This window comes from Dendrobates tinctorius, unplaced genomic scaffold, assembly GCF_039654945.1.
Source record: "Dendrobates tinctorius isolate UK_male_01 unplaced genomic scaffold, ASM3965494v1 ptg000046l, whole genome shotgun sequence".
Lineage (NCBI taxonomy): Eukaryota > Metazoa > Chordata > Amphibia > Anura > Dendrobatidae > Dendrobates > Dendrobates tinctorius.
The window spans coordinates 46,118,293-46,142,935 of record NW_027361714.1 but is presented as its reverse complement, the minus strand read 5'-3'; the positions used below and the strand labels follow the sequence as shown (position 1 = coordinate 46,142,935).

Genomic DNA, 24,643 nt, shown 5'->3' with positions numbered 1-24,643 from the left:
CCAGGTCCTGATCCTGTGTGGATACCCTTACAAGGAGACATGTCTCACAGGTTTCTCTGGGGGTATACATTACCCTGTGAGCACCACCCCCTTGTAAAGATGATAAAAATTAGCACTAAATAAAGTCCATATCTCTGGAACCATGTGGTGGGTTAAAAGAGAAAAAAAAGAATACTTTTGGGAGCAGTGGGAATAAAATAAGGATAAAGGTCCATTTTTGACCTGATGACAGGTCCACTTTAAATAAAAAAAAAAAAAAAAATGGAATAAATTGAAGCATGCCAAATCCTGGATCACATCCTCTTTAGAAGTGATTGTTTCTTCTATGGGCGAATGTAGTGTGATATATGGCATACTGTTCTGACCAGTGTAGTCCTATAATGGATATGTTTGTGTTTATGACTTTTCATGGGTTTGACATGTCATTTGCAAAAGTCAACAATAAAGTCTTTATTATAACTCGAGTTTTTTTTTTATTAATTATGAACCTTTTATCTAATTATCAGGTCTCTCCACTTCGTAAAATCTCTGTTTATTAAAAGGGTTCTGCCAACCCCTCTGCAGTCACCTGTAATTCTATGGTGAGAACTGTACAGTAGGGGTTATTTTTTTTTTTTTTTTTTTGGTGTGTGCGTGCAGAGCCCCTGCATGGAACATAAAGTATTACACTGCTCTTTTTCAATTCAGTGAACTGTCTATAATGCAGGAAAAGTATTCTATGTGACTGCCCCCCACTTTTCCCTTTTTCATTAGCTCCAAGTTCCTTAATGAAAAAACTGGTACCCAAGTAAGTTTTCCCAGTTTTTTGTGGCAAAATTAGGGGGGTCGGCTTATACTCGGGTCGGCTTATACTCGAGTATATACGGTAGTATGTTTTCAAATCCAGTAGTGGGATCATTTGACACCAATTTGGTTATCGGACACTAATCAGTTTGCTGTATGTGTTCCTTTTCAGTTTTCAGCTAACTTTAAGTTTAGAAAATGGGCCGATCAAACTCTAGGTCCCATTCTTCAAGATCACGATCTCCATCATCTTCGAGATCAAGGTCACACTCAAGGAAGAAACGATATAGGTAAGCAGTTGAGCAATACCGTCGGAAGGACTAGTAACACAAACCAACACTGTGTCTAATTCATGCTACTCTTGGGCTGGGAAGCATGAATCTCTTGTCAGGGTCTCTTTCCACACAGTTTCTCTTCTAAGCACGCTCGTACGACACTTGGCTAGTATTCCATATATTTTTCCTGAATCCATTATTTAACTGTAGGAAACTGCTGTACACTGTGCTTTCCTATACAGAGGGCAAAGACAAAAAACATATACCATACACTTCAAGTTTTTATTTTATATAGGATAGAAGCTCAGGCATTCATTCAGATTGTGACTTCTGTCCTGGGCGTAACATTGGTCACAAACACAGTATGTGCTTTGCCTTAGTTTCAGGAGCAACTATAGGAGATAATATATAGAGACAATAGCTGTTTATTGTAGGTTTTACATAAAATGCATATTACAGACTGTGGAAGGGAGAAGGCTGCAAATTGTGCTATTAATATATAAAAACAATTCTAAAGCATGTTTTACATGGTAACTTTGATTGTCAAGCAACTCTCCACAAGTTGACACTTTCCTCACGTGTAGAAGCTGCACTTTCATGAAAGTGAGAAGATGCTTCTGATTCCCTTGTTCCCCATTCACTTCTTTTGCTATGCAACAGTATTTAATATTTAATCTGCATGATTTCGTGGATGGGATAATCCCATTTTAGACATTTGTTATATCCACTGGCCCAGCATCCATGAATGGGGGCTTCTCTCTGAACTCTATCCTGCTGAATAAAGGGGGCCCCTGACTGCCATATCCAGGTAGATTATTAAATATGAGGGATGGCTACACATGTTCATTGCTCTCTCCACTCACTTCTATGGGAGAAAGTGTGCACATCTGTTCCCCAGCCTGATTCAAACAAATGGAGAGAACCTGCAAAAGCATGGCCAAATCTTCAATCATTGTACAAATCTAGAATCATAGAATCGTAGAGTTGGAAGGGACCTCCTGGGCCATCTGGTCCAACCCCCTGCTCAAAGCAGGAATGTTTTCGAATAGTTTCATAAGAAGTCTTATATACTTGTCTAAAGAAAGTAAAAAAGTAGAGTATGATTCTATGTAGGTATTGTTTGTCTAATGCCTGTCCCTGCCATTGTGTTAGATATGAGACATGAATGTACTATACAGTTTTGTCTTTATTTTATATGCTGTCATTTCATGCATTCTGTAGCTGTTTCTTCTAATAAAACACTATTTAGATATTGCCTATAATTTGTGCAAGTAACCAATCTAGTTGGACAGTAAAATATTAAAATTTATATAAATATTTTTATATATCAGAACCAAGGTCTACTTGGGCATACCAAGCAATGATGTCACTTTCAGTGACTTTTCATGAAAACGGTAATTGAATTAATATATAATTTTAGTTCTGAAGACTTTGGTCTTTTTTAAAGCTGCATAATATTGAGAACTGTAGATGTATCTTTGCTTTTTTTTGCCTGCTAACACTGAAAGCACAAGTGACTTAAAATGTTTTAAACATATTTTAATTTTAAGTTCCAGATCTAGATCAAGAACATACTCTCGATCTCGCAGTAGAGAACGGGTGTACAATAGAGATTTCCGCAGAGATTATAGAAATAATAGAGGAATGAGGCGCCCCTACGGCTTCAGGGGAAGAGCAAGAGGCTACTACCAAGGTGGAGGTGGTAGGTACCATCGTGGTGGGTATCGGCCAATGTGGAACCGTAGGTACTCTCGAAGTCCTCGCCGTGGACGGTCTCGCTCTAGGAGTCCAAAGAGGCGCTCTGCATCATCTCAAAGATCCAGAAGCCGATCACCAAGATCCTACAAGTCTTCTCAGTCACAGAGATCTTCTTCATCCCGTTCTTCATCGCGCTACAGCAAATCTCCTGAGAGAAAATCTCGAGCTTCCCGTGAGAAGACTAAGCAAAAAACTGAAGATGCTGGAAAATCAAAAAGTCCCTCAAACGAAAAATCTGGTGACGAGCACAAAGATGCTTTTGACCCTTCTGAGCCTTTAGATGAACTTGGAAAAGAACTGGATTTGCATGGCGAAAGCTGGGCAGGGCTTTCTGCCTATGATAACAGTCCAAGATCCCCTTGTAGTCCTTCTCCTGTAGCCTCTCCACCCAGTGAAAGCTCTTCACAATCTGATGGCCCTATTCTTAGTGTGGTTCACTCTGGTAAAGACACTATGTCTCAAAATTCACATTCCGTTGCCCATAGCCCAGAACGGTCTGGGTCTGGTTCTGGTGGTAATGGTTCAACTAGGTATAGTCCTTCACAAAATAGCCCAATTCATATCCCCATTCAGAAGAGTCCAGCAAAGACTGTGGTGTCTCAGAACACATCTCATGATGAAGGCCGCCCTCACTATGCTGCTTTCTCTGAGACTGCAGAGCAAGAGACTCCTAAGGGTTCAAAGTTTCCTAAAAGGTAAGGACGTTGGCTCCCAATTTTGATCAATACCAAAAAGCTCATCACAGTATTAAACTGTCAGATAAAATTGTCATAACTTGTCATATAGTAACAGTATTCCTTGAACTATTTACAGTCTGTTAATGGTATTTTATTACATAGTGCCTTATATGCAGCATTGTTCGCTACATATTGGAATTTCTTGTTATTTTTGTCATTTATAGCACCCTGTCTTTATTACATAGCATGCTCTTTTGTTATTTATAAACTGAAATGACTGCTGGCGGAACATGGTAAAGCTTGTTTTCTGATGTAGCAGCTGATAGAACAGCATCTGACAAAGAGACCAGTCTATCAGTAATCATTTTTATTACTGACAGGAGAGGACTCGATGTAGTGAATAGTGTGCTGTGAATAACGAAAATTCACTATGTACGGGACAGTGCTATAGATAACAAGACATTATACTGTGCAATAATGGGACAGCATTGTAAATTCCACAGGATGCTACGTAATAAGGAACTGCCCCATGCATAACTGAAGCAGATTATATGTAATAAGGGAGGTCCTTTCCTGGGATAATGTCTTCCAGCTTGGTCGCCTCCTTGGTATAGTAACCCCCATCCTGGTCTCTTTCCAGATATAATGTCCCCTTTTTTGTATAACATGCTCCATCCTGGTCCGTCTCCTGGTATAATGTGCCCCGTCCTGGGCCGTCTCCTGGTATAATGTGCCCCGTCCTGGGCCGTTTAGTGGTGTACTAAAATACTACTCTCCTTGTCCCAATTCCCATACCATGTGGGGTCCTATTCTACAGCTGGCACAGGAGCATTGTGCCTACAGTTGCGGGCACTACAACGTCAGCTGCTGGCCTCTGGCCAGTTGCGTATATTGCAGAGCAGGCGTGTCTGATGGTGCACATCCAGCTGAAATAGTCACTGGTGCCAGCGGCCCCCCTTCACCTTGGGGCCCCAATGGGGCTGCATCGTTGGTATGTTCGCCTCTGGCTTACATTATTAATCCAAATTATTATGCTCTCTTCTAAGCTATGTAATCCCATGTGAAGTGCTTTTTTTTTCTTATTTAAATTGGCTTACTGTAGAATTGATGCTAATTTCATCCAATCTGCAATTTGCATTTATAACATCCATTAATTTTACTCTTCCAGATATACGGATGAAGAGCACAGGCTATTTCCAATTGAAAAGGTTAATAATAAAGAGAAAGAAAGCCAGAAGGAAAAGACCCTGGATAAGACTAAAAAGGAAACGGGGAGAAATTGGGACGATCGTGATATGTTAGATTATCTTTTGGAAAAAGAGTCTAAGTCTCAGTTTTTGTCAGTTTCAGAAAGCGAAGACCAAGAGGAGGCGGAGGATTATAGGCAGTTTAGAAAGTCCGTGTTAGCAGATCAAGGCAAAGGTTTTTCTTCATCTCAGTGGAATGCTGAGGAAGAAGGGACAAAGTACAAGTCCAAAGTTGTAGTGAAGGGTAGTAAGGAAGGTGAAAAGATCAAGGAGGGTAAAGGGCATAAAGGGACCACCAAAGAGCGACATAAAGGTGATGATAAAGCTGGTGAAAGGTCATCTAGTAAAAAGGAACGGAAGTCACCTGATCCAGTCCTGCTTGATAAGATGAAAGACCCCTTCAGTTGCCATATCCCTTTACACCCAACTGAGGAGGCAAAAGAAAAAGTAGTGTTCAGGGAGGAAAGTCCACTTAGGATCACAATGAGAGCCACCGATTCTCATCATCCTGAGGTCAAACTTCGGATACCTGCTGTTCCTCTCGATGATGTCAGGTAAGGAGATGGTATTACAGAAGATATAAGTAATAGATTCATGTAATCTGATCTAAATATTATTTTCTATTATCATAAAGGCCATCGACACTGGCTAATGATCGTATTCTAGCCAGTACTCTTGTCCATTCAGTCAAGAGACAGAAAGACTTCCGATCCATCTTTGACCACATGAAGGTTTCCTTCTCCAACAAAACCTCTCCTGAGTCTTTTACCTACCATGTGGTGTCTTTAGTGCAGTTTGTCAAAGGTAAGCAATGACTGTGATCTGAAAATTTGTGTCGATGTTCCTGCTGTTTAAAGATGCATTTGTCCAGTACCTCATAGACTTCATGTGTCCCATGTGAATGCACTCTCTTTAATAACTGAGAACGATTATGATCATTCAGATCATCAGTTCCTGTGTGTTTTCCACGTAACACTTTTATAAGCACCATCTAGGCATCATCGTGAACTTTTTTTCTCTACGTTTTCTGCATTATTTCAAATATATTACAATTATTCTTCGACAGTTGGATTGCTTTAAAGCCCACCATACACATAAGATGGCTGTCTACCAAGTAATGCTTTGGGTGAGGACTCCTGTGTTCTCTTGACTCTAGGAGAACAAAAGGATTCACAGTCCAAATCAGACATGCCAGATTATATAACGGTCTGTCCATCCGTCCCCAAAGTTAAGCCAAATATTAGCATAGCAATAGGTCAGGGAACTGATCATCCAATTTCAGATTTTTTTTTGCAATATTTAGGCTCAAAAGTATATAAACTTTATTAAACATAGAAGAAAATACAGTCAAGAAATGTACATCTTACAGTATCATATTAAATGATAAAAAGTAGTATGGACAGGCCACGATCAGCATAGGCTTGAAGTATTACGGACAATTAAATATCAAGGGACTGAAACATACTGTACATTAATATGGTTGAAGACATCTCAGTATGTGATATAGGTGGGTTCTAGATAGAGTACAATGACTATGGAGACATGAACTACAATTCAGTGTTTAAGGGTGACATTTTATTTGATTGTTGGCAGAGTGGGAGGAGAACATCCATGGAGTCCATGTTTTCTCATTGTACCCCTGTGTCAGCCATAATTACTGAAAGAATTTCACTTAACATTATGTAATTAACATGTGAGCTGGCATGAGAAAGAAAACATGGGGATCACCACTTAGACAGATACATTTGGGCCTAGAGAAGAATAAATAGGCATAGAATTATATGCTCCATTAGTCTCATGAACAAGTTTATTTCCAAAGAAACAAACTGCTGGAATTTATAAGAGAATTGGAGCATATGATCTGGGAGATGACATTAATTGCTTCATCCCAGAATGTAGACACTTTTCAATAAGACCTACACATGTGGATCCTCAAAAACGTGAAGATGAGGGCGCAGGGGACAAAGTATTTATTCAGTTAGGAAGAAGTACATTCCATGGAGAATTCTTAGGGATGTCTCAACCAAAGACACCTGCCAACCTTCCTTGTTAAGCACAGCACATTTGCCATTTTCTGGCAGTAGATTGAATTGGATGTCCTCCTCCCATTTGAACAAAAATTATAGTTTGATATTTGAGGATGGTTTATTTTAGCTATATTAGTTGTGCTATTCTGAATATTTATATCTGGACAAGGTAAGTTTCTGTGGACTCATGACACTGTAGTGTTACGGTCATAGCTGCAGGATGAATACTCTTGCTGCACTGTACTGTTGAATAAGACCATGGTCCAGAATTGACTTTTTTTTTTTTTTGTGGAAGATGTTATTGCATATAGTTGTAATGAGTTGCCTACTTTGGTCCAGCCTATACCCACTTTAGTATGTTTAGCCCAACACATGTACGAGTTTAGAGATGACCACCTAGAACTTTACCACTTGACTAATCTTGCATGGTGTACATAAATCATGGAGGGCATTGGTTGAAGAGAACCTGTCTGCACGATTTTTTAATGTAAAGTAAATACATGGCTATATTGGCGCGGTAAGGCTATGTGCCCACGCTAGAGTTTTTAAACGCTCAGGAAACTGATCCCCTTCCCAGAAAACGCGCGTCTTTTTTCCACTCGAATCTTGCGCGTTTTGTGCAAAAAAGCCGTGCGTTTTTGATGCGTTTTTTGACACGCGTTTTCTGGGAACATTGGGGAAGGCTAAAAACGCTCAGCAATGCGGAAATTAATGAGCATGCTGCGTTTTTAGCCGCTAAGCGATTCCTGAGCGGTTAAAAACGCATGCATTGGCACAAAAAGCCAAAAAAGCATGCAAATTAATGTGATGCTTCTTTTAAGCGTTTCTGCAGCATCTGAGCCGGCACAAACGCTGCGGAAACGCTTAAAAAACCGCAACGTGGGCACACAGCCTAGCACAGATTAAATTGATACTTTTGGTGAAGAAATCCGTTTTGTTCTCCTTTAACCCCTTCCTGACATTTGACGTAACTGTACATTTCCACAAAAAGACGTACAGTTATGTCATGACAATCATGTGGGTACTTAAGCTATGCCTGCACGACTGCTGCCAGGAGCTTGGCTTAAGTAATAGCTGAGCTCCAGAGGTCACAGCCAGAGGCACTGCCGTGGTTGTTTATCCCCCTAAATGCCGCATTCAATAACAATCATAGCATTTAGAAGGCTAGGAGAGGGAGCTCCCTCTCACACATGATCGGCACTCCCGTGATGTAATTGCTGGCTTCCGATGGTAGTCATAGCAACCAGAGGTCAAATAATGACCTCCGTGTCTGCTAGCTTCGGTGGCTTGTTAAACCAGGAGCATAGTTTAAAATGGTGTTCTGTCAGAACTCTAATGCATTGCGGTACATGTGTATTGCAATGCATTACAACAGTGATCAAAGTAGTAAAAATAACTTAAGTAAAAATTAGTGTGTGTGTATATGTGTGTATATATATATATATATATATATATATATATATATATATATATATATATATATATATATATATTTTCCAAAGAAAAAAGGTCGCACTCTGCGAGATAATAGTGAAGATTTATTGACACATAATTACATGTCACGTCGGGGATGTGATAACAAGAGTGTCAAATGGCTGACAACGGCCGTTTCGCGCTACTCGAGCGCTTCCACGGACTATTATCTCGCAGAGTGCGACCTTTTTTCTTTGGAAACCACAAGTGATTTGTTATGAGGTCAAGCACCCGGGAATCCTCCATGTGAGCTCACCGCCTGCTGCAAGCCACGGATCCTAGCACGGTAACAGCGGTGCCGCCCGCTTCTTCTTTTATATATATATATATATATATATATATATATATATATATATATATATATATATATATATATATATATATATATAATATACAGTCATATGTTAAAGTTTGGGCACCACTATTAATGTTAACCATTTTTCTTTATAACAATTTTGGTTTTTGCAACAGCTATTTCAGTTTCATATATCTAATTACTGATGGACTCAGTTATATTTCTGGATTCAAATGAGGTTTATTGTACTAACAGAAAATGTGCAATTTGCATTTAAACAAAATTTGACCTGTGCAAAAACCAAAATTGTTATAAAGAAAAAAGGTTAACATTAATAGGGGTGCTCAAACTTTAACATATGACTGTATATATATATATATATATATATATATATATATATATATATATATATGTGTGTGTATACAGTACAGACCAAAATTTTGGACACACCTCATTCAAAGAGTTTTCTTTATTTTCATGACTATGAAAATTGTAGGTTCACTCTGAAGGCATCAAAACTATAAATTTGTGGAATTATATAATTAACAAAAAGTGTGAAACAACTGAAAATATGTCTTATATTCTAGGTTCTTCAAAGTAGCCACCTTTTGCTTTGATTACTGCTTTGCACACTCTTGGCATTCTCTTGATGAGCTTCAAGAGGTAGTCACCGGAAATGGTCTTCCATCAGTCTTGAAGGAGTTCCCAGAGATGCTTAGCACTTGTTGGCCCTTTTGCCTTCACTTTGCGGTCCAGCTCACCCCAAACCATCTCGATTGGGTTCAGGTCTAGTGACTGTGGAGGCCAGGTCATCTGGCGTAGCACCCTATCACTCTCTTTCTTGGTCAAATAGCCCTTACACAGCCTGGAGGTGTGTTTGGGGTCATTGTCCTGTTGAAAAATAAATGATGGTCCAACTAATCGCAAACCGGATGGAATAGCATGCCGCTGCAAGATGCTGTGGTAGCCTTGCTGGTTCAGTATGCCTTCAGTTTTGAATAAATCCCCAACAGTGTCACTAGCAAAGCACCCCCCACAACATCACACCACCTCCTCCATGCTTCACAGTGTGAACCCGGCATGTTATGTCAATCCGTTCACCTTTTGTGCGTCGCACAAAGACACGGTGGTTGGAACCAAAGAGCTCAAATTTGAACTCATCAGACCAAAGCACAGATTTCCACTGGTCTAATGTCCATTCCTTGTGTTCTCTAGCCCAAACAAGTCTCTTCTGCTTGTTGCCTGTCCTTAGCAGTGGTTTCCTAGCAGCTATTTTACCATGAAGGCCTGCTGCACAAAGTCTCCTCTTAACAGTTGTTGTAGAGATGTGTCTGCTGCTAGAACTCTGTGTGGCATTGACCTGGTCTCTAATCTGAGCTTCTGTTAACCTGCGATTTCTGAGGCTGGTGACTGGGATGAACTTATCCTCTGCAGCAGAGGTGACTTTTGCTCTTCCTTTCCTGGGGCGGTCCTCATGTGAGCCAGTTTCTTTGTAGTGCTTGATGGTTTTTGCCGCTGCACTTGGGGACACTTTCAAAGTTTTCCCAATTTTTCGGACTGACTGACCTTCATTTCTTAAAGTAACGATGGCCACTCGTTTTTCTTTACTAAGCTGCTTTTTTCTTGCCATAATACAAATTCTAACAGTCTATTCAGTAGGACTATCAGCTGTGTATCCACCAGACTTCTGCACAACACAACTGATGGTCCCAACCCCATTTATAAGGTAAGAAACCTGACAGGGCACACTTGTGAAGTGAAAACCATTTCCGTTGACTACCTCTTGAAGCTCATCAAGAGAATGCCAAGAGTGTGCAAAGCAGTAATCAAAGCAAAAGGTGGCTACTTTGAAGAACCTAGAATATAAGACATATTTTCAGTTGTTTCACACTTTTTTGTTAATTATATAATTCCACATGTGTAAATTCATAGTTTTGATGCCTTCAGAGTGAATCTACGATTTTCATAGTCATAAAAGTAAAGAAAACTCTTTGAATGAGAAGGTGTGTCCAAACTTTTGGTCTGTACTTATATAATCTCTCCTGTATATACCTGTATGTCATCTTTTCCTGTATATACTTGCATGTCATCTCGCCTGTATGTAGTATATGCCTGTATGTCATCTCCTCCTGTATATACAGGGTGGGCCATTTATATGGATACACCTAAATAAAATGGGAATGGTTGGTGATATCAACTTCCTGTTTGTGGCACATTAGTATATGGGAGGGGGAAACTTTTCATGATGGCTGGTGGCCATTTTGAAGTCAGCCATTTTGGATCCAACTTAATTTTTTCCAATGGGAAGAGGGTCATGTGACACATCAAACTTATTGATAATTTCACAAGAAAAACATTGCTGTTTGGTTTTAACGTAACTTTATTCTTTATTGAGTTATTTACAAGTTTATGACCACTTATAAAATGTGTTCAAAGTGCTGCCCGTAGTGTTGGATTGTCAATGCTAACCTTCTTTTCCCACTGTTGACAAACTGATAGCAACACCGCAGAAGAAATGCTAGTCTAAGGGGGTAAGATTCCTTGTAGGAATGTTCGGACCTGACACCCATAATGTGGTGGTGCACCATCTTGCTGGAAAAACTCAGGGATCGTCAGTGCATAAAGAGGGCAACACATCATCATGTAGCAGTTTCAGATATCCAGTGGCATTGAGGTTTCCATGAAGAATGGCCCCACTATCTCTTTTTTCCCCATATACCACACCATACCATCAATTATGGGTGTCAGGTCCAAGCATTCCTACATGAACAGGTTCCTGGAAAGTGGATTGGTCGTCGTGGGCCAGTTGAATGGCTACCATGGCTCCCGATCTGACCCCCTTTTATATTTGGGGTCATCTGAAGGCAAATGTCTATGCTGTGAAGATACGAGATGTGCAGCATCTGAAACCACGGATGTTGGAAGACTGTGCTAGCATTTCTTCTGCAGTGTTGCTATCAGTGTGTCAAGAGTGGGAGAAAAGGGTTGACCACACTATGAATGGTATAAAAAATAGAAAAACTATTTCTAAATTGCAATTTTTTGCTAATTCTGCCTTACAAAAATTGGAATAGAGTGATTTAAAATATTGTGTGAAAAATTGTACTAATAAAAACTCCCAACTCATCCAACCTAAAACAAGCCCTCACAAGTCTCTATTGGCACAAAAATAACAATTATAGCTCTCAAAATATGGTCATGCAAATAATAATTTTTTTTTTTTTTTTTTTTTTTCAAAAATGTGTTTTTAGTGTCTTATAATAGCAAAATCTAAAAAAAATTATATACAGTGGGTACGGAAAGTATTCAGACCCCTTTACATTTTTCACTCTGTTTCATTGCAGCCATTTGGTAAATTCAAAATGTTAATTTTTTTTTTCTCATTAATGTACACTCTGCACCCCATCTTGACTGAAAAAAACAGAAATGTAGAAATTTTTGCAAATTTATTAAAAAAGAAAAACTAAAACATTACATGGTCTTAAGTATTCAGACTAGAGTTGAGCGACTTTGGTCGGATCGGGTTTCGTGAAACCCGAATGAAACAAAATAAGTTTCAGATGAAACTCGTCCGACTAGAGCAAAACAAAGTCGGAGTTTCGTCCGAAACCCGACCCCAATGCAAGTCAATGGGAAATAAAAGTCGGACGAAACTCCGACTTTTTTTGCTCTAGTCGGACGAGTTTCATCTGAAACTTATTTTGTTTCATTCGGGTTTCACGAAACCCGATCCGACCAAAGTCGCTCAACTCTAATTCAGACCCTTTGCTCAGTATTGAGTAGAAGCACCTTTTTGAGTTAGTACAGCCATGAGTCTTCTTGGGAATGATGCAACAAGTTTTTCACGCCTGCATTTAGGGATCCTCGGCCATTCTTCCTTGCAGATCCTCTCCAGTTCCGTCAGGTTGGATGGTGAACATTGGTGGACAGCCATTTTCAGGTCTCTCCAGAGATGCTCAATTGGGTTTAGGTCAGGGCTCAAACTGGGCCAGTCAAGAATGGTCACAGAGTTGTTCTGAAGCCACTCCTTTGTTATTTTAGCTGTGTGCTTAGGGTCATTGTCTTGTTGGAAGATGAACATTCATTCGGTCAATTTCTGAGGTCCAAAGCACTCTGGAAGAGGTTTTCATCCAGGATATCTCTGTACTTGGCCGCATTCATGTTTCCTTCAATTGCAACCGGTCTTCCTGTCCCATAGCATGATGCTGACACCACCAGTTTTCACTGTTGGGATTGTATTGGGCAGGTGATGAGCAGTGCCTGTTTTTTTCCACACATACTGCTTAGAATTATCGCCAAAAAGTTCTATCTTCGTCTCATCAGATCAGAGAATCTTATTTCTCATAGTCTGGGAGTCCTTCATGTGTTTTCTTTTTTTATAGCAAACTCTTTGCAGGCTTTCATATGTCTGGCACTGAGGAGAGGCTTGCGTCGGACCACTCTGCCATAAAGGCCTGACTGGTGGAGGGCTGCAGTGATAGTTGACTTTGTGGAACTTGCTCTCATCTCCCTATTGCATCTGTGGATCTCAGCCACAGTGATCTTGAGGTTCTTCTTTACCTCTCTCACCAAGACTCTTCTCCCACGATTGCTCCGTTTGGCTGGATGGCCAGGTCTAGGAAGACTTCTGGTGATCCCAAACTTCTTCCATTTAAGGATTATGGAGGCCACTGTGCTCTTAGGAACCTTGAGTATTGCAGAAGTTATTTTGTAACCTTGGCCAGATGTGTGCCTTGCCACAATTCTGTCTTTGAGCTCCTGAGCCAGTTCCTTTGACCTCATGATTCTCATTTGGCCTGACATGCACTGTGAGCTGTGAGGTCTTGTATAGACAGATGTGTGCCTTTACAAATCAAGTCCTATCAGTTTAATTAAACACAGCTGGACTCCAATGAAGGAGTAGAACCATCTCAAGGATCACAAGGAAATGGACAGCATGTGACTTAAATATGAGTATCTGAGCTTAGGGTCTGAATAATTATGACCATGTGATATTTCAGTTTTTCTTTTTTAATAAATATGCAAAAATTTCTACATTTCTGATTTTTTTTTTTCATTCAAGATGGGGTGCTGAGTGTACATTAATGATAAAAAATGAACTTTTTTGAATTTAACAAATGGCTGCAATGAAACAGTGAAAAATTTAAATGGGTTTGAATACTTTCCGTACTCGCTGTATATCTGGAATCGCTGAAAATCGTAGTGACTCAACGAATAAATCGGTCTTTTTTTTTTTTTTTTTTTTTTTTAAGTGAAACCTTATTTTTATTGAAATTTTCAGAAAATACATTAACATACCAGACTGTAGAGGAAAATCAGATGCTCGTAATCAGACTGTGCAGATAATACCGACTTTTGTGAATTAAGCTGTCTTAATATAAAAAACAAAAATTAAAATTAAATTTAAACTTTCATCAACTATTTGAATATGTGAATTAGCTGACATTGAGCTTTATTGAACGCCATCATGAAAAGACTGTTATTCTATAATAAAAAATCAGTCATCAGTTCAACTGTGTAGGCACATCAGGGGCTCTGCAAGCGCGACGTGGCGTCCATTATCTGTTGCAGCGAATTTTGTGCTCCAAAACTAAAACAGTGCTCCTTTCCAGCTATGGCATTCACCCAAACAGTAATTTTCCACCACATATGGTTGTCCAGTTTCTCCTGTTACCCTTATGAAAATATAAAATTTGGGGCAAAAGCAACATTTTTCTGGGGAAAAATTTTAAATGTTTTTGTTCCACTCTGCTTTAATTCCTGTGAAGCACTTGTGGGTTAATAAATTTCTGCAGCGTCCAACCCACAGCGTCCAGATGTTACAGATAGTTGATGGGATTTCAAGAAATCTGTCCGCTATGCGTCCACAGATGCATCTTTCCAGACCGCAGCATGTCTATCTTGGGGAGACGCAAGTCTTCGCAACATAAATTTCACCCATAAAATGTATTGGACACTGAATCCTCACGGTTCAGTGAACACATGCGGCTTCACATGCGTTCAGAAGCCAGCAGCACTCTGGACCCAGCTGCCAATTCCTAATCTTGTGCACATATCCTCAGAGTTGCAGTTTTTAAAACGGTGTCACTTTTGGGTATTTTCTGTCACATAGTCTCTCAAAGTCACGTCAAGTGTGATATAGTCCCTAAGGAAAAAAAAGATGGTGTAAATTTTTGAAAAAATGCAAAATTGCTGATAAACTTTCAGACCTTTTAACTTCCTAAAGTTTAATAAATGATGCTGATGTAAAGTAGACATTTGGTAAATGTGATTAATAATTACTTTTAGTGGTATGACCATCTGTTTTAAGGGCATTAGAATAAAAAAGAAATGACTTTTTGTGTCACAAAAAAACAATCTCAGAATCACTGGGATATGTTTAAACATTTCAGAGTTATTACCACATAAAGTGCCACTGGTCACAGAGGTGAATACGGGCCTGGGGTTGAAGGGTTACTCAGCATTTGAAGTTTTGTGCTAATTAGATTTCGATGCACAAGGGCCAAACTGTGCACTGGGTTTTTTTCATCCGTGTCTGTGATTCCTCACACCCTCCGCCTACCCATGATCTTTGAATGACAGGTCACTACTGAGATTTCAGATGATGCAGATTGTTCATAGACCAGAGACAGTTTGAGGGTCAGGGAATCATAGCCATGGAGAAAGACCCAGTGCATAGTCCAGTTGAGCACCGAAATCTAATCAGCAGAAAAATTCAAATGGTGATTAAAGAAGAAAAACAAAGCAGATTTCTTCATCAAAAGTACCAATTTAATTTGTCTTTCAGCGCCATTACTGTCATGTCTTTACATTACATTGCAAATTCACCCTAACAGGTTTTCGGCAAATGGTAAGCAACTTTTGTTAGGTGTAGACAAATGGCACTCTGATATGCTGGGTTCTGTAAACTTGCAGTTCAGTGCCATGTGCTCTACATCCCTCCAGTCCATAGAGTACTTAGAAGCACAAATGGGTTGGCTAAAGAAGGTTGGTTGTCTCAAAATGTCAATTACTTTTTCCAATGGGTCATTTGCCCATCTGCTTTGGTTTTGTGATGTATGTCCTTGTGCACCACCCATGACCTTGAGCTGGTACTGGCCAGTGTTGATTTCTTTTTCATTATGACTAGGTCCTGGAAAAATTTTTGAAACCCATGTAACACAATAAAATATACTGTTGCTGGGACAAAAATCTGAATTGCTAGATCCCAAAATTCTTGGGTTTGCCGGAATTAAGCTTGAGGCTCTACCTTGTAGTGCCCCGTTCCAGGTGTTTTGCTTGATTTTGAGACTTGTTCTGGATGCTGGGCGGTAAGTGGACATAGCTGTATATTGATTTATTTAACAGGATGATGTTTCATATTGCATTAACTATGATTTTTGCTGACTTCCCATTCATTCTATGATGTCACATCTGATATCTGTATTATTGAGATGAGTGATGTCATCACGTTCACTTTGCATGCTGCAAAACGATTCATTCCTAATAGCTAGTCCATTTACATGCATTTTTACTGATCGATTGCATGAAGAAATAGTATGTGGTCATCATGTTGACACCAAGATGAATGTTTTACCAATGGAGCATATGGTTGCATTTTATAAACTATGCCATTTATCGGGGACAATAGCTGCACAGGAAGTACTGTATGACCTATCTTCCTTTCCTATCCCATTTTTGTATGTTAAAAATTCTAATAAAGATTGTTTGAAAAAGGAAGTACTGTATGTTTATGTTGAATAGACCTGTTTATATGGAAGGAAGATATGTATATGTGCGTGTGTATAATATTATATGGTATATAGTCATACCTTATGTCTATAAGAGATCATAGTTTAGCAACTCCCCCTGCGGAATCTGCTTTCCAAGCCATCTTACTGTATTGATTCTTTCCTTCCATTCCTCAAGATGATCCATCAGTTTTCAGCTTTCTTTAATAATTCTCCAAAGCAGGGATCCATGTTTCTATATACCGTATTTTTCGGACTATAAGACACATTGGACCATAAGACCTAGGTGTCAATTCTGTACTCTGTATCCTTTATCCTGATAAATATGGTCCCCTCATCCCTATGCTAATATGCATGGCTCCCTCATCCCTATCCTGGTATGCATGGCTCCCTCATCCCTATTCTGGTATGCATGGCTTCCGCTTCCCTATCCTGGTATGCATGGCTTCCGCTTCCCTATCCTGGTATGCATGGCTCCCTCATCCCTATCATGGTATACATGGCTCCCTCATCCCTATCATGGTATGCATGGCTCCCTCATCCCTATCATGGTATGCATGGCTCCCTCATCCCTATCATGGTATGCATGGCTCCCTCATCCCTATCATGGTATGCATGGCTCCCTCATCCCTATCATGGTATGCATGGCTCCCTCATCCCTATCATGGTATGCATGGCTCCCTCATCCCTATCATGGTTTGCATGGCTCCCTCATCCCTATCCTGTTGTTCATGGCCCCCTTATCCCCATCCTGGTATGCATGGCTCTCATCCCCATCCTGGTGTGCATGCCTCCTCATCCCTAGCCTGGTATGCACGGCCCCCTTATCTCTAGCCTGCTATGCATGACCCCCTCATGCCTAGCCTGGTAGGAATGGTCCCCTTCATCCTTATCCTGGCAGAAATGATCGCCCTCATCCCTATACTGGTATGCAGGGTCCCAGTCTAGTCCTAGTTTGCATGGCCCATCCCTATCCTGGTATGCATGGCTCCTCATCCCTATCCTGTTATGCAGGCTCCCCATATCGTCCTAGTATGCAGTGCCCCATCCTTAGCTTGGTATGATTGGCTCCCATCCAAGTCCTGGTATGCATGGCCTCAGCCTTATTCTGGTATGATAGGACGTCACCCCAGTGTCACCTGGAGCCTTCCTGCAGCTGCCGGCAGTCACGTGTGCCATGGGAGTGGAGAGAGGTGAATATTCATTTCTCTTTTAAGTAGCAGCACATGTGACTGCCTGCAGCTGCACGAGGGCTCCAGCTCACTGATCTGCGTGCAAACAGTGCCAGCGTGCAGAGTATTCCGGCAGCTGCCCTTCGGCTTGCAAGCAGCGCATAACATCCCTGCCATGCGCTGCTTACAAGCATAAAGCAGTTGCTGGCAATGAGTAGGACACTGCGAGGGAGCATCGGGAAGGTAAATATAATTTTTTTTTTTTCTGATGGGGCCATGCATACCTGGATGGTGGTGGGGGCCAATCATACCAGGATGCCCAAGAGAAATGAATATTCATTGCCCTCCATGCCAATGCACGTGGAATGCAGTGAATATTCATTTCTCTTTAGCAGCGGGCACATGAGTTAGCCTCACCAGCCGGCTCCTGCCTCTCTGACCCGCTGCTCCGCCGAAACAGATTCTCCACCACAGCCAGAGCCGGTACATCTGGACTGTAAGACGCAACTCCCATTGTCTTCCACATTTTTGGAGGAAAAAAATGCGTCTTAGTGCAAAATATACGGTAAATCCTTTATATAAAAAACTTACAATCTAGTCCAGATAACATCCTATCATAGTTGAATAAGAGCAGTATGTTTTGTTTTCATTTGTTGAACTTATGAACTGTTAGCTTGTTTTAGAATAATTAGTTTGGTCACTTTTTCTTTAGTTTAACGAATTGACATCATTTTGTGGCACTTATTAATATACAGATATTATAGGATTTCCATCTGAAGCTTATTACAACATTTCCCATGGGCAGTACTACATTTCTGTCTGTAAAATGGTTGTAGGTGGAGGAGCATGTGACCAGACATGTCAGTCGGCCTCCTCCAATTGTAAAACACCTCTCACAATGGAGAGATAGGTGAATGCAGCCAAGATCATATTCCTCACCAATGGTTACGCAGATGCCTCTACCTTGTGCCAGTCATTACACTGGTTACCCATCCACTCCAGAATCCAGTACAAACTTATTACCCTCACAAAGCACTCCATGGCTCAGCACCACCCTACATCTCCTCCCTCGTCTCAGCGTACCACCCTACCCGTGCCCTCTCTTCTGCTAATGACCTTAGGTTAACATCCTCAATAATCAGAACCTCTCACTCCCTTCTCCAAGACTTTTCACGTGCTGCGCCAATTCTTTGGAATGCACTACCCAGGTTACGATTAATCTCCAATCCCCACAGTTTTAAGTGTGCCCTAAAAACACATTTGTTCAGACTGGCCTATCGCCTCAACGCATTAACCTAAGTATCCCTGTGTGGTTCATTCATAATATTTTACCATAAAGAGGTTCCTCTCATCATGTTCTCATATGCTTTATGCACTTCATAGCCCTCTGTGTATGTACTGTTACATACTTAGGCTGATAACCGGTTCATGCGGCATCACAGGAACACCCCATTCTTACCACTGTGGCCGGTCCGAACAACGAATGCAATTGTTACCATCCACCTTTCGTGTCTCCGCTTTTTCCTTATAGAAATTGTAAGCTTGCGAGCAGGGCCCTCATTCCTCTTGGTATCTGTTTTGATCTGTGTTTATTGTTATGCTGTAATGTCTTTTGTTATGCTGTAATGTCTTTTGTCTGTACAAGTCCCCTCTAAAATGTAAAGTGCTGCGGAATATGTTGGATCTATAGAAATAAAACAATTATTAATGCTGATTGACAGGTCTGGTCACATGTCTTTTCACAATTAGCCATGTTTTGGACAGGAGTGCTCTGCAGTCTGGATGGCTGTACTTACTAAGTGCAGGAGGAGATCCTGTAATACTTACTAAAATATAAGTGTTGCAAAATTGTATCCGCAACACATTTGTTAAAATAAAGTGGAAGAACTCTTTTAAGAACCCTTAGAGAAAGTACTTAACTTTAAAGCTGCCCATACACATTAGATTAAAAGGCTGGTCCAGTGAAATGGAGTTATCACATGTCCAAGTCAATGGAGGTGCAACCACCGAGTCTTGAATTGGTTGCAATAATGGAACACTTGTTTCCCGCTAAGGCTAAGTGCACACGTACCGGAACTCTCGCGGAAATTACCGCGAGAATTCCGGAATTCCAGTCTGCGGGAAAATCGCATTTTAAATTCCCGCGATTTTCCCGCGGAAAAACTAGCATTTTGCAAGCGTATTTAGCTTGCAAAATGCTAGCGTTTTCCAAGCGATCTGGAGCATCGCTTGGATAACTGATTGACAGGTTGGTCACACTCGTCAAACATAGTGTTTGATGAGTGTGACCAACTTTTTACTACTGAGGCCGCCTATGCAGCATCAGTAGTAAAAGATAGAATGTAAAAAAAAAAAAAAAATGGTGTTATTCTTACCCTCCGACGTCCCGTGCATCCGTTCCCAGTAATCCTTTGCGAAAATGCCCGCGATGACGTCCGTTCTCGCGGGATCGCGATGTCTCGCGGTAATTCGCGATGACCGCGAGAACGGACGTCATCGCGGGCATTTTCGCAAAGCACTACTGGGAACGAGAGCGTGGAGAGAGGCGGGAAGGCTGCGCGGGATGTCGGAGGGTGAGAATAACAATATTTTTTATTTTTAAATTCTTTTTTTTACAGGGATATGGTACCCAAAGCCCGGAGGACAGTCTCCTCTCCTCCGGACCGTGGGTACCATCCGCAATTGTTCTGCTTACTTTCCGCATGGTGTGCACAGCCACATGCGGGAAGTAAGCGGAACAATGCATTCCTATGGGTGCGGGATCGCCGCGATTCCGCAAATTAATGAGCATGCTGCGTTTTATACCGCGAAGCGATTCCGCCGCGGTAAAAACCGCAGCATTAGCACAGCATTGCGGAATCCCATAGGAATGCATGGGATGCTTATTTTTCGCGTTTTCGCGTTAAAATCGCGCGGTTAAATCCGCCGCGGAAACGCGAAAAAAACGCCACGTGTGAACTCAGCCTAAGTGCACACGTACCGGAACTCTCGCGGAAATTACCCCGAGAATTCCGGAATTCCAGTCCGCGGGAAAATCGCATTTTAAATTCCCGCGATTTTCCCGCGGAAAAACTAGCATTTTGCAAGCATATTTAGCTTGCAAAATGCTAGCGTTCTCCAAGCGATCTGTAGCATCGCTTGGAGAACTGATTGACAGGTTGGTCACACTCGTCAAACAGTGTTTGACAAGTGTGACCAACTTTTTTACTACTGAGGCTGCCTATGCGGCATCAGTAGTAAAAGATAGAATGAAAAAAAAAATAAAAAATACTGTTATTCTTACCTTCCGACGTCCCGCGCAGGCGTTCCCAGTAATCCTTTGCGAAAATGCCCGCGATGACGTCCGTTCTCGCGGTAATTCGCGATGACGTCGCGCGACTTCGAGATCCCGCGAGATCGGACGCCATCGCGGGCATTTTCGCAAAGGATTACTGAGAACGGGAGCGTGGAGAGAAGCGGGAAGGCTGCGGGGGACGCCGGAAGGTAAGAATAACAATATTTTTTATTTTAAATTCTATTTTTTACAGGGATATGGTACCCAAAGCCCGGAGGACAGTCTCTTCTCCTCCGGACCGTGGGTACCATCCGCAATTGTTCTGCTTACTTTCCGCATGGTGTGCACAGCCACATGCGGGAAGGAAGCGGAACAATGCATTATTCCTATGGGTGCGGGATCGCCGCGATTCCGCAAAATAATGAGCATGCTGCGTTTTTTACCGCGAAGCGATTCCGCCGCGGTAAAAACCGCAGCATTAGCACAGCATTGCGGAATCCCATAGGAATGCATGGGATGCTTATTTTTCGCGTTTTCGCGTCAAAATCGCGCGGTTAAAACTGCCGCGGAAACGCTAAAAAAAGCCACGTGTGAACTCAGCCTTAAAATGGAATAGCAGTGCGCCTGCTCAACATCTGTACTATTCATCCTGTATGTGACTGTCAAGCGCTGTGCTCAGCTTTTCCGGCTGTCCATATTTAAAACGAATAGAGCAGCGGTCAAGGTTGTGCATTGCTTCTCCATTCTAAAAGGGACAAAAGTTGATTATTCTGGCACTCAGTGGGGTCTCAGCAGTCAGATCCCCAATAAATGTTATCACCATGTTCTGTTGATGGGTACTAGCTGCTATTTCAATAGACAATGCTTTTAATATTGGCTAGTACCTAATATGTACAGTAGGTGGTCCTCCTGATTTGCACTGTAAGGGGCATAAGAAGATGGATGTTAACATGCCTTATGCATTGGCTCACAAATGTTTTAATAATCTGAATTATTCTAGACATGTACATTTGATTAAGATGATTGTAAATATGTAAGGAAAGGTTGCCAGAAACCGCTGTCCTGTGTGTAAGGCTGTGTGCCCATGGTGCATTTTTGAAGTGTTTTCGCCGCGTTTTTGCCGCTGCGGAAACGCTTAAACGCAATGTCATGCAATCCTATGGGATTCCGCAGTTGCTGTGTCCATGCTGCGAATTTTTTCGCTGCAGAATTGCATAGCGGTAAAATCCGCAGCATGTCCATTAATTCTGCGGATGCCGCCAAAGGATTGCATTGAAACACTTACTTTTACGCATGTGGCTATGCCCACCTTGCGTAAAGTGAGCGCTTCAGGTGCGGATGGTACCCAGGGTCTGGAGGAGAGGAAACTCTCTTCCATGCCCTGCGTACCATATTCCTGTAAAAAAAAATAGAATTAAAAATGGGGATATACTCACCCTCTGTCGGCTCCCGGAGTCTTCCTGCCCCTCAGCGACGCTGTCAGCAACTTCCGTTCCCAAGGATACATTGAGCGAATGACCTCTGATGACGTAGCGGTCTCGCGAGACCGCTACATCATCAGAGGTTATTCGTGCAATGCATCCCTGGGAGCGGAAGTTGCTGCCAGCGCTGATGAGGACTGGGATCGCCGCTGAGGAGATCGGGGGCCACCAGGAGGTGAGTATATCCTTATTTTTTTATATTATTTTTATCATTCTATCTTTTACTATTATTGCTGCCTAGGCCACATCAATAGTAAAAAGTTGGTCACACTTGTCAAGCACTATGCTTGACAAGTGTGACCGACCTGTCAATCACTTTTCCAAGCGATGCTTCAAATCGCTTGGAAAAGCGCTAGCATTCTGCAAGCTAAAAACGTTTGTGTTTTGCGGGAAAACGCAAACGAATTCCGCATGCGTTTTACCCCCCGGCGGGGAGTTGCGGAAATGCTGCGGACAATTCAGAAGCATTTCTGCAACATGGGCACATAGCCTTAGACTTCTGTAGCCTTACTTAGTTGGTGCTACTGGTGCATGTGTAAGCTACTGTATGCATATAGCGAGATGAGTGATACGATGAGTGATACTATTCCGTGGTGGCACAGATAACTTTGTTGTAGGTTAGTGTCCAGTTGTTCACATTCTTGATGTAATTCATTTTTTGAATGTTTGGTTGATTTCTAATTTTGCCTACAGTTACATTTTGCAAGCTTTATTTAAGTGTATAAACTATTTAAATATGGAAAGTTTAATTTTTTTATATTGTAATAAAACCTATAAAGGGAGCCTGTCGGCTGATTCATGCTGCCTTAACCACGAGCAGCAGGAATTTGAGCTACCCTGCACAATTGAAGCTGGATATGCTTTCCTCTGAAATGCTTTGACGTTTGAAGATCTCTCCGGGGAACATAGGGAGACACATGGATGTCCGTCATAGCCCCTGGTTGGATTCTATCTGCACTGCTCTAGTTGATGGACAGATATCTCCCGTGAGTGCACATTGAAAGTGACCTGTGAATCACCTGGAGCAGTGCTGGCAAGAGTCAGCTGGGGGCAGCGCTGAGCCTAGTGTCATCCTTCCTTGTTTCATTTGCCAAGATCTCAATCTGAGCATGGGCCGCCCCCGGCGTCCATTTTCCCGGAGGCCACCGCATCTCTGGAAAAGATCTCGTTGCCTAGATCTCAATCTGAGCATGTGCCGCCTCCAGTGGCCATTTTCACAGATGCCACCGCATCACAGCAATGGATTTGTGGAGCCTCTGGGCTTTCACAAAATGCCAGCGGAGCCCTCCACACCACAGAGCACCACCGCCGGACCTGGTGCACCAGCCGCACCATCCTAGGAAAGGGAGTGTGATCATCGCCTGGCAGTGTCGGCCCGGGATCGCAGCAGAATTCTCCGACTCCTGCTGCCATCACACTATTTGTAAGTATATTCCTACTATAAGACGCACCCCCATTTTCCCCAAAAATTTTTTGGGAAAAAGTGCATCTTATAGTCCGAATAACATGGCTGTAATTAGGAACTCAGGCCTGGTAGATGCTAACTGGTTTGGGCAGTGTGCATATTCTTACAGGTTCCCTTTAAATAAAAAATGATCTACTAAACAACATCACAGATTAGTATGATATTACTGTATACAGCTCTGGCAAAAATTAAGAGACCACTTCCAAATGTTCAGTTTGTCTGATTTTTCTCTCTATAGGTATATTTTTGAGTGAAATGTAAATTGTTCTTCAGACAACATATCTCCGAATTTTCAAGCAATAAATTGTTTTTTTTTTCTGAAAAGGAGAAATGGTCAAAATTTAAAACAAAAAATAAAAACCAGTGCTTTCAGACATCAAATAATGCAAAGAAAACAAGTTCATAATAATTTAGAAACCACAATACTAATGTTTTAACTCAGGAATAGTTCTGAAATCAATATTTTGTGGAATTACCATGATTTTTAATCACAGCTTTCATGTGTCTTGACATGCTTTCCACCAGTCTCGCACTCTGCTTCTGGCTCAAAGATGTAAGCAGTTCTTCTTTGTTTGATGGGTGGTGACTATCCATCATCCTCTTGATTACATTCCAGAGGTTTTCAATGGGGTTCAGGTCTGGAGAATGGCCTGCCCATGAGAGGGTTTTGATTTGGTGGTCTTTTTTTTTTTTTTTTTTTTTTTTTTTTTTTTTTTTTTTTAAATCTTCCTTTTTTTTTTTTTTTTTGCCAGAGTTGTATTTAAATTAGTTGCATTCTTCTCTTCTAAAGCTACTTTCACATCTGCGCTTGGGCATCCCATATGTTTCACTCACTATTCACAGAAAAAATAGAACAACATGTAGCATATTTTCTCTGTTGAAACATAATCGTCCCTAGTAGTATACAACGGAGTTTTTTTTTTCAGCATTTTTATGCAAATAAGCTTGTTTTACAATACAAGCAAAAGCTATGAGATTTCAGAAAT

General features: G+C 41.4%; 1 protein-coding gene across 7 annotated transcripts in view; it reads left to right on the top strand.

The window, feature by feature from the left end:
• The window catches only part of BCLAF1 (BCL2 associated transcription factor 1), a 74,627-nt gene that overhangs the window by 1,742 nt on the left and 48,242 nt on the right, over nucleotides 1-24,643 (top strand). For all 7 annotated transcript variants that reach the window (XR_012232295.1, XM_073575874.1, XM_073575871.1 and 4 more), the window contains exons 2-5: nucleotides 956-1,073; nucleotides 2,609-3,511; nucleotides 4,662-5,294; nucleotides 5,375-5,544. Coding sequence is in view for 6 of the 7 variants with exons in the window: in XM_073575874.1 (XP_073431975.1) it covers nucleotides 982-1,073; nucleotides 2,609-3,511; nucleotides 4,662-5,294; nucleotides 5,375-5,544 (1,798 nt within the window). In the remaining variant the exon portion in view is untranslated. The remainder of the gene's footprint in view (nucleotides 1-955; nucleotides 1,074-2,608; nucleotides 3,512-4,661; nucleotides 5,295-5,374; nucleotides 5,545-24,643) is intronic.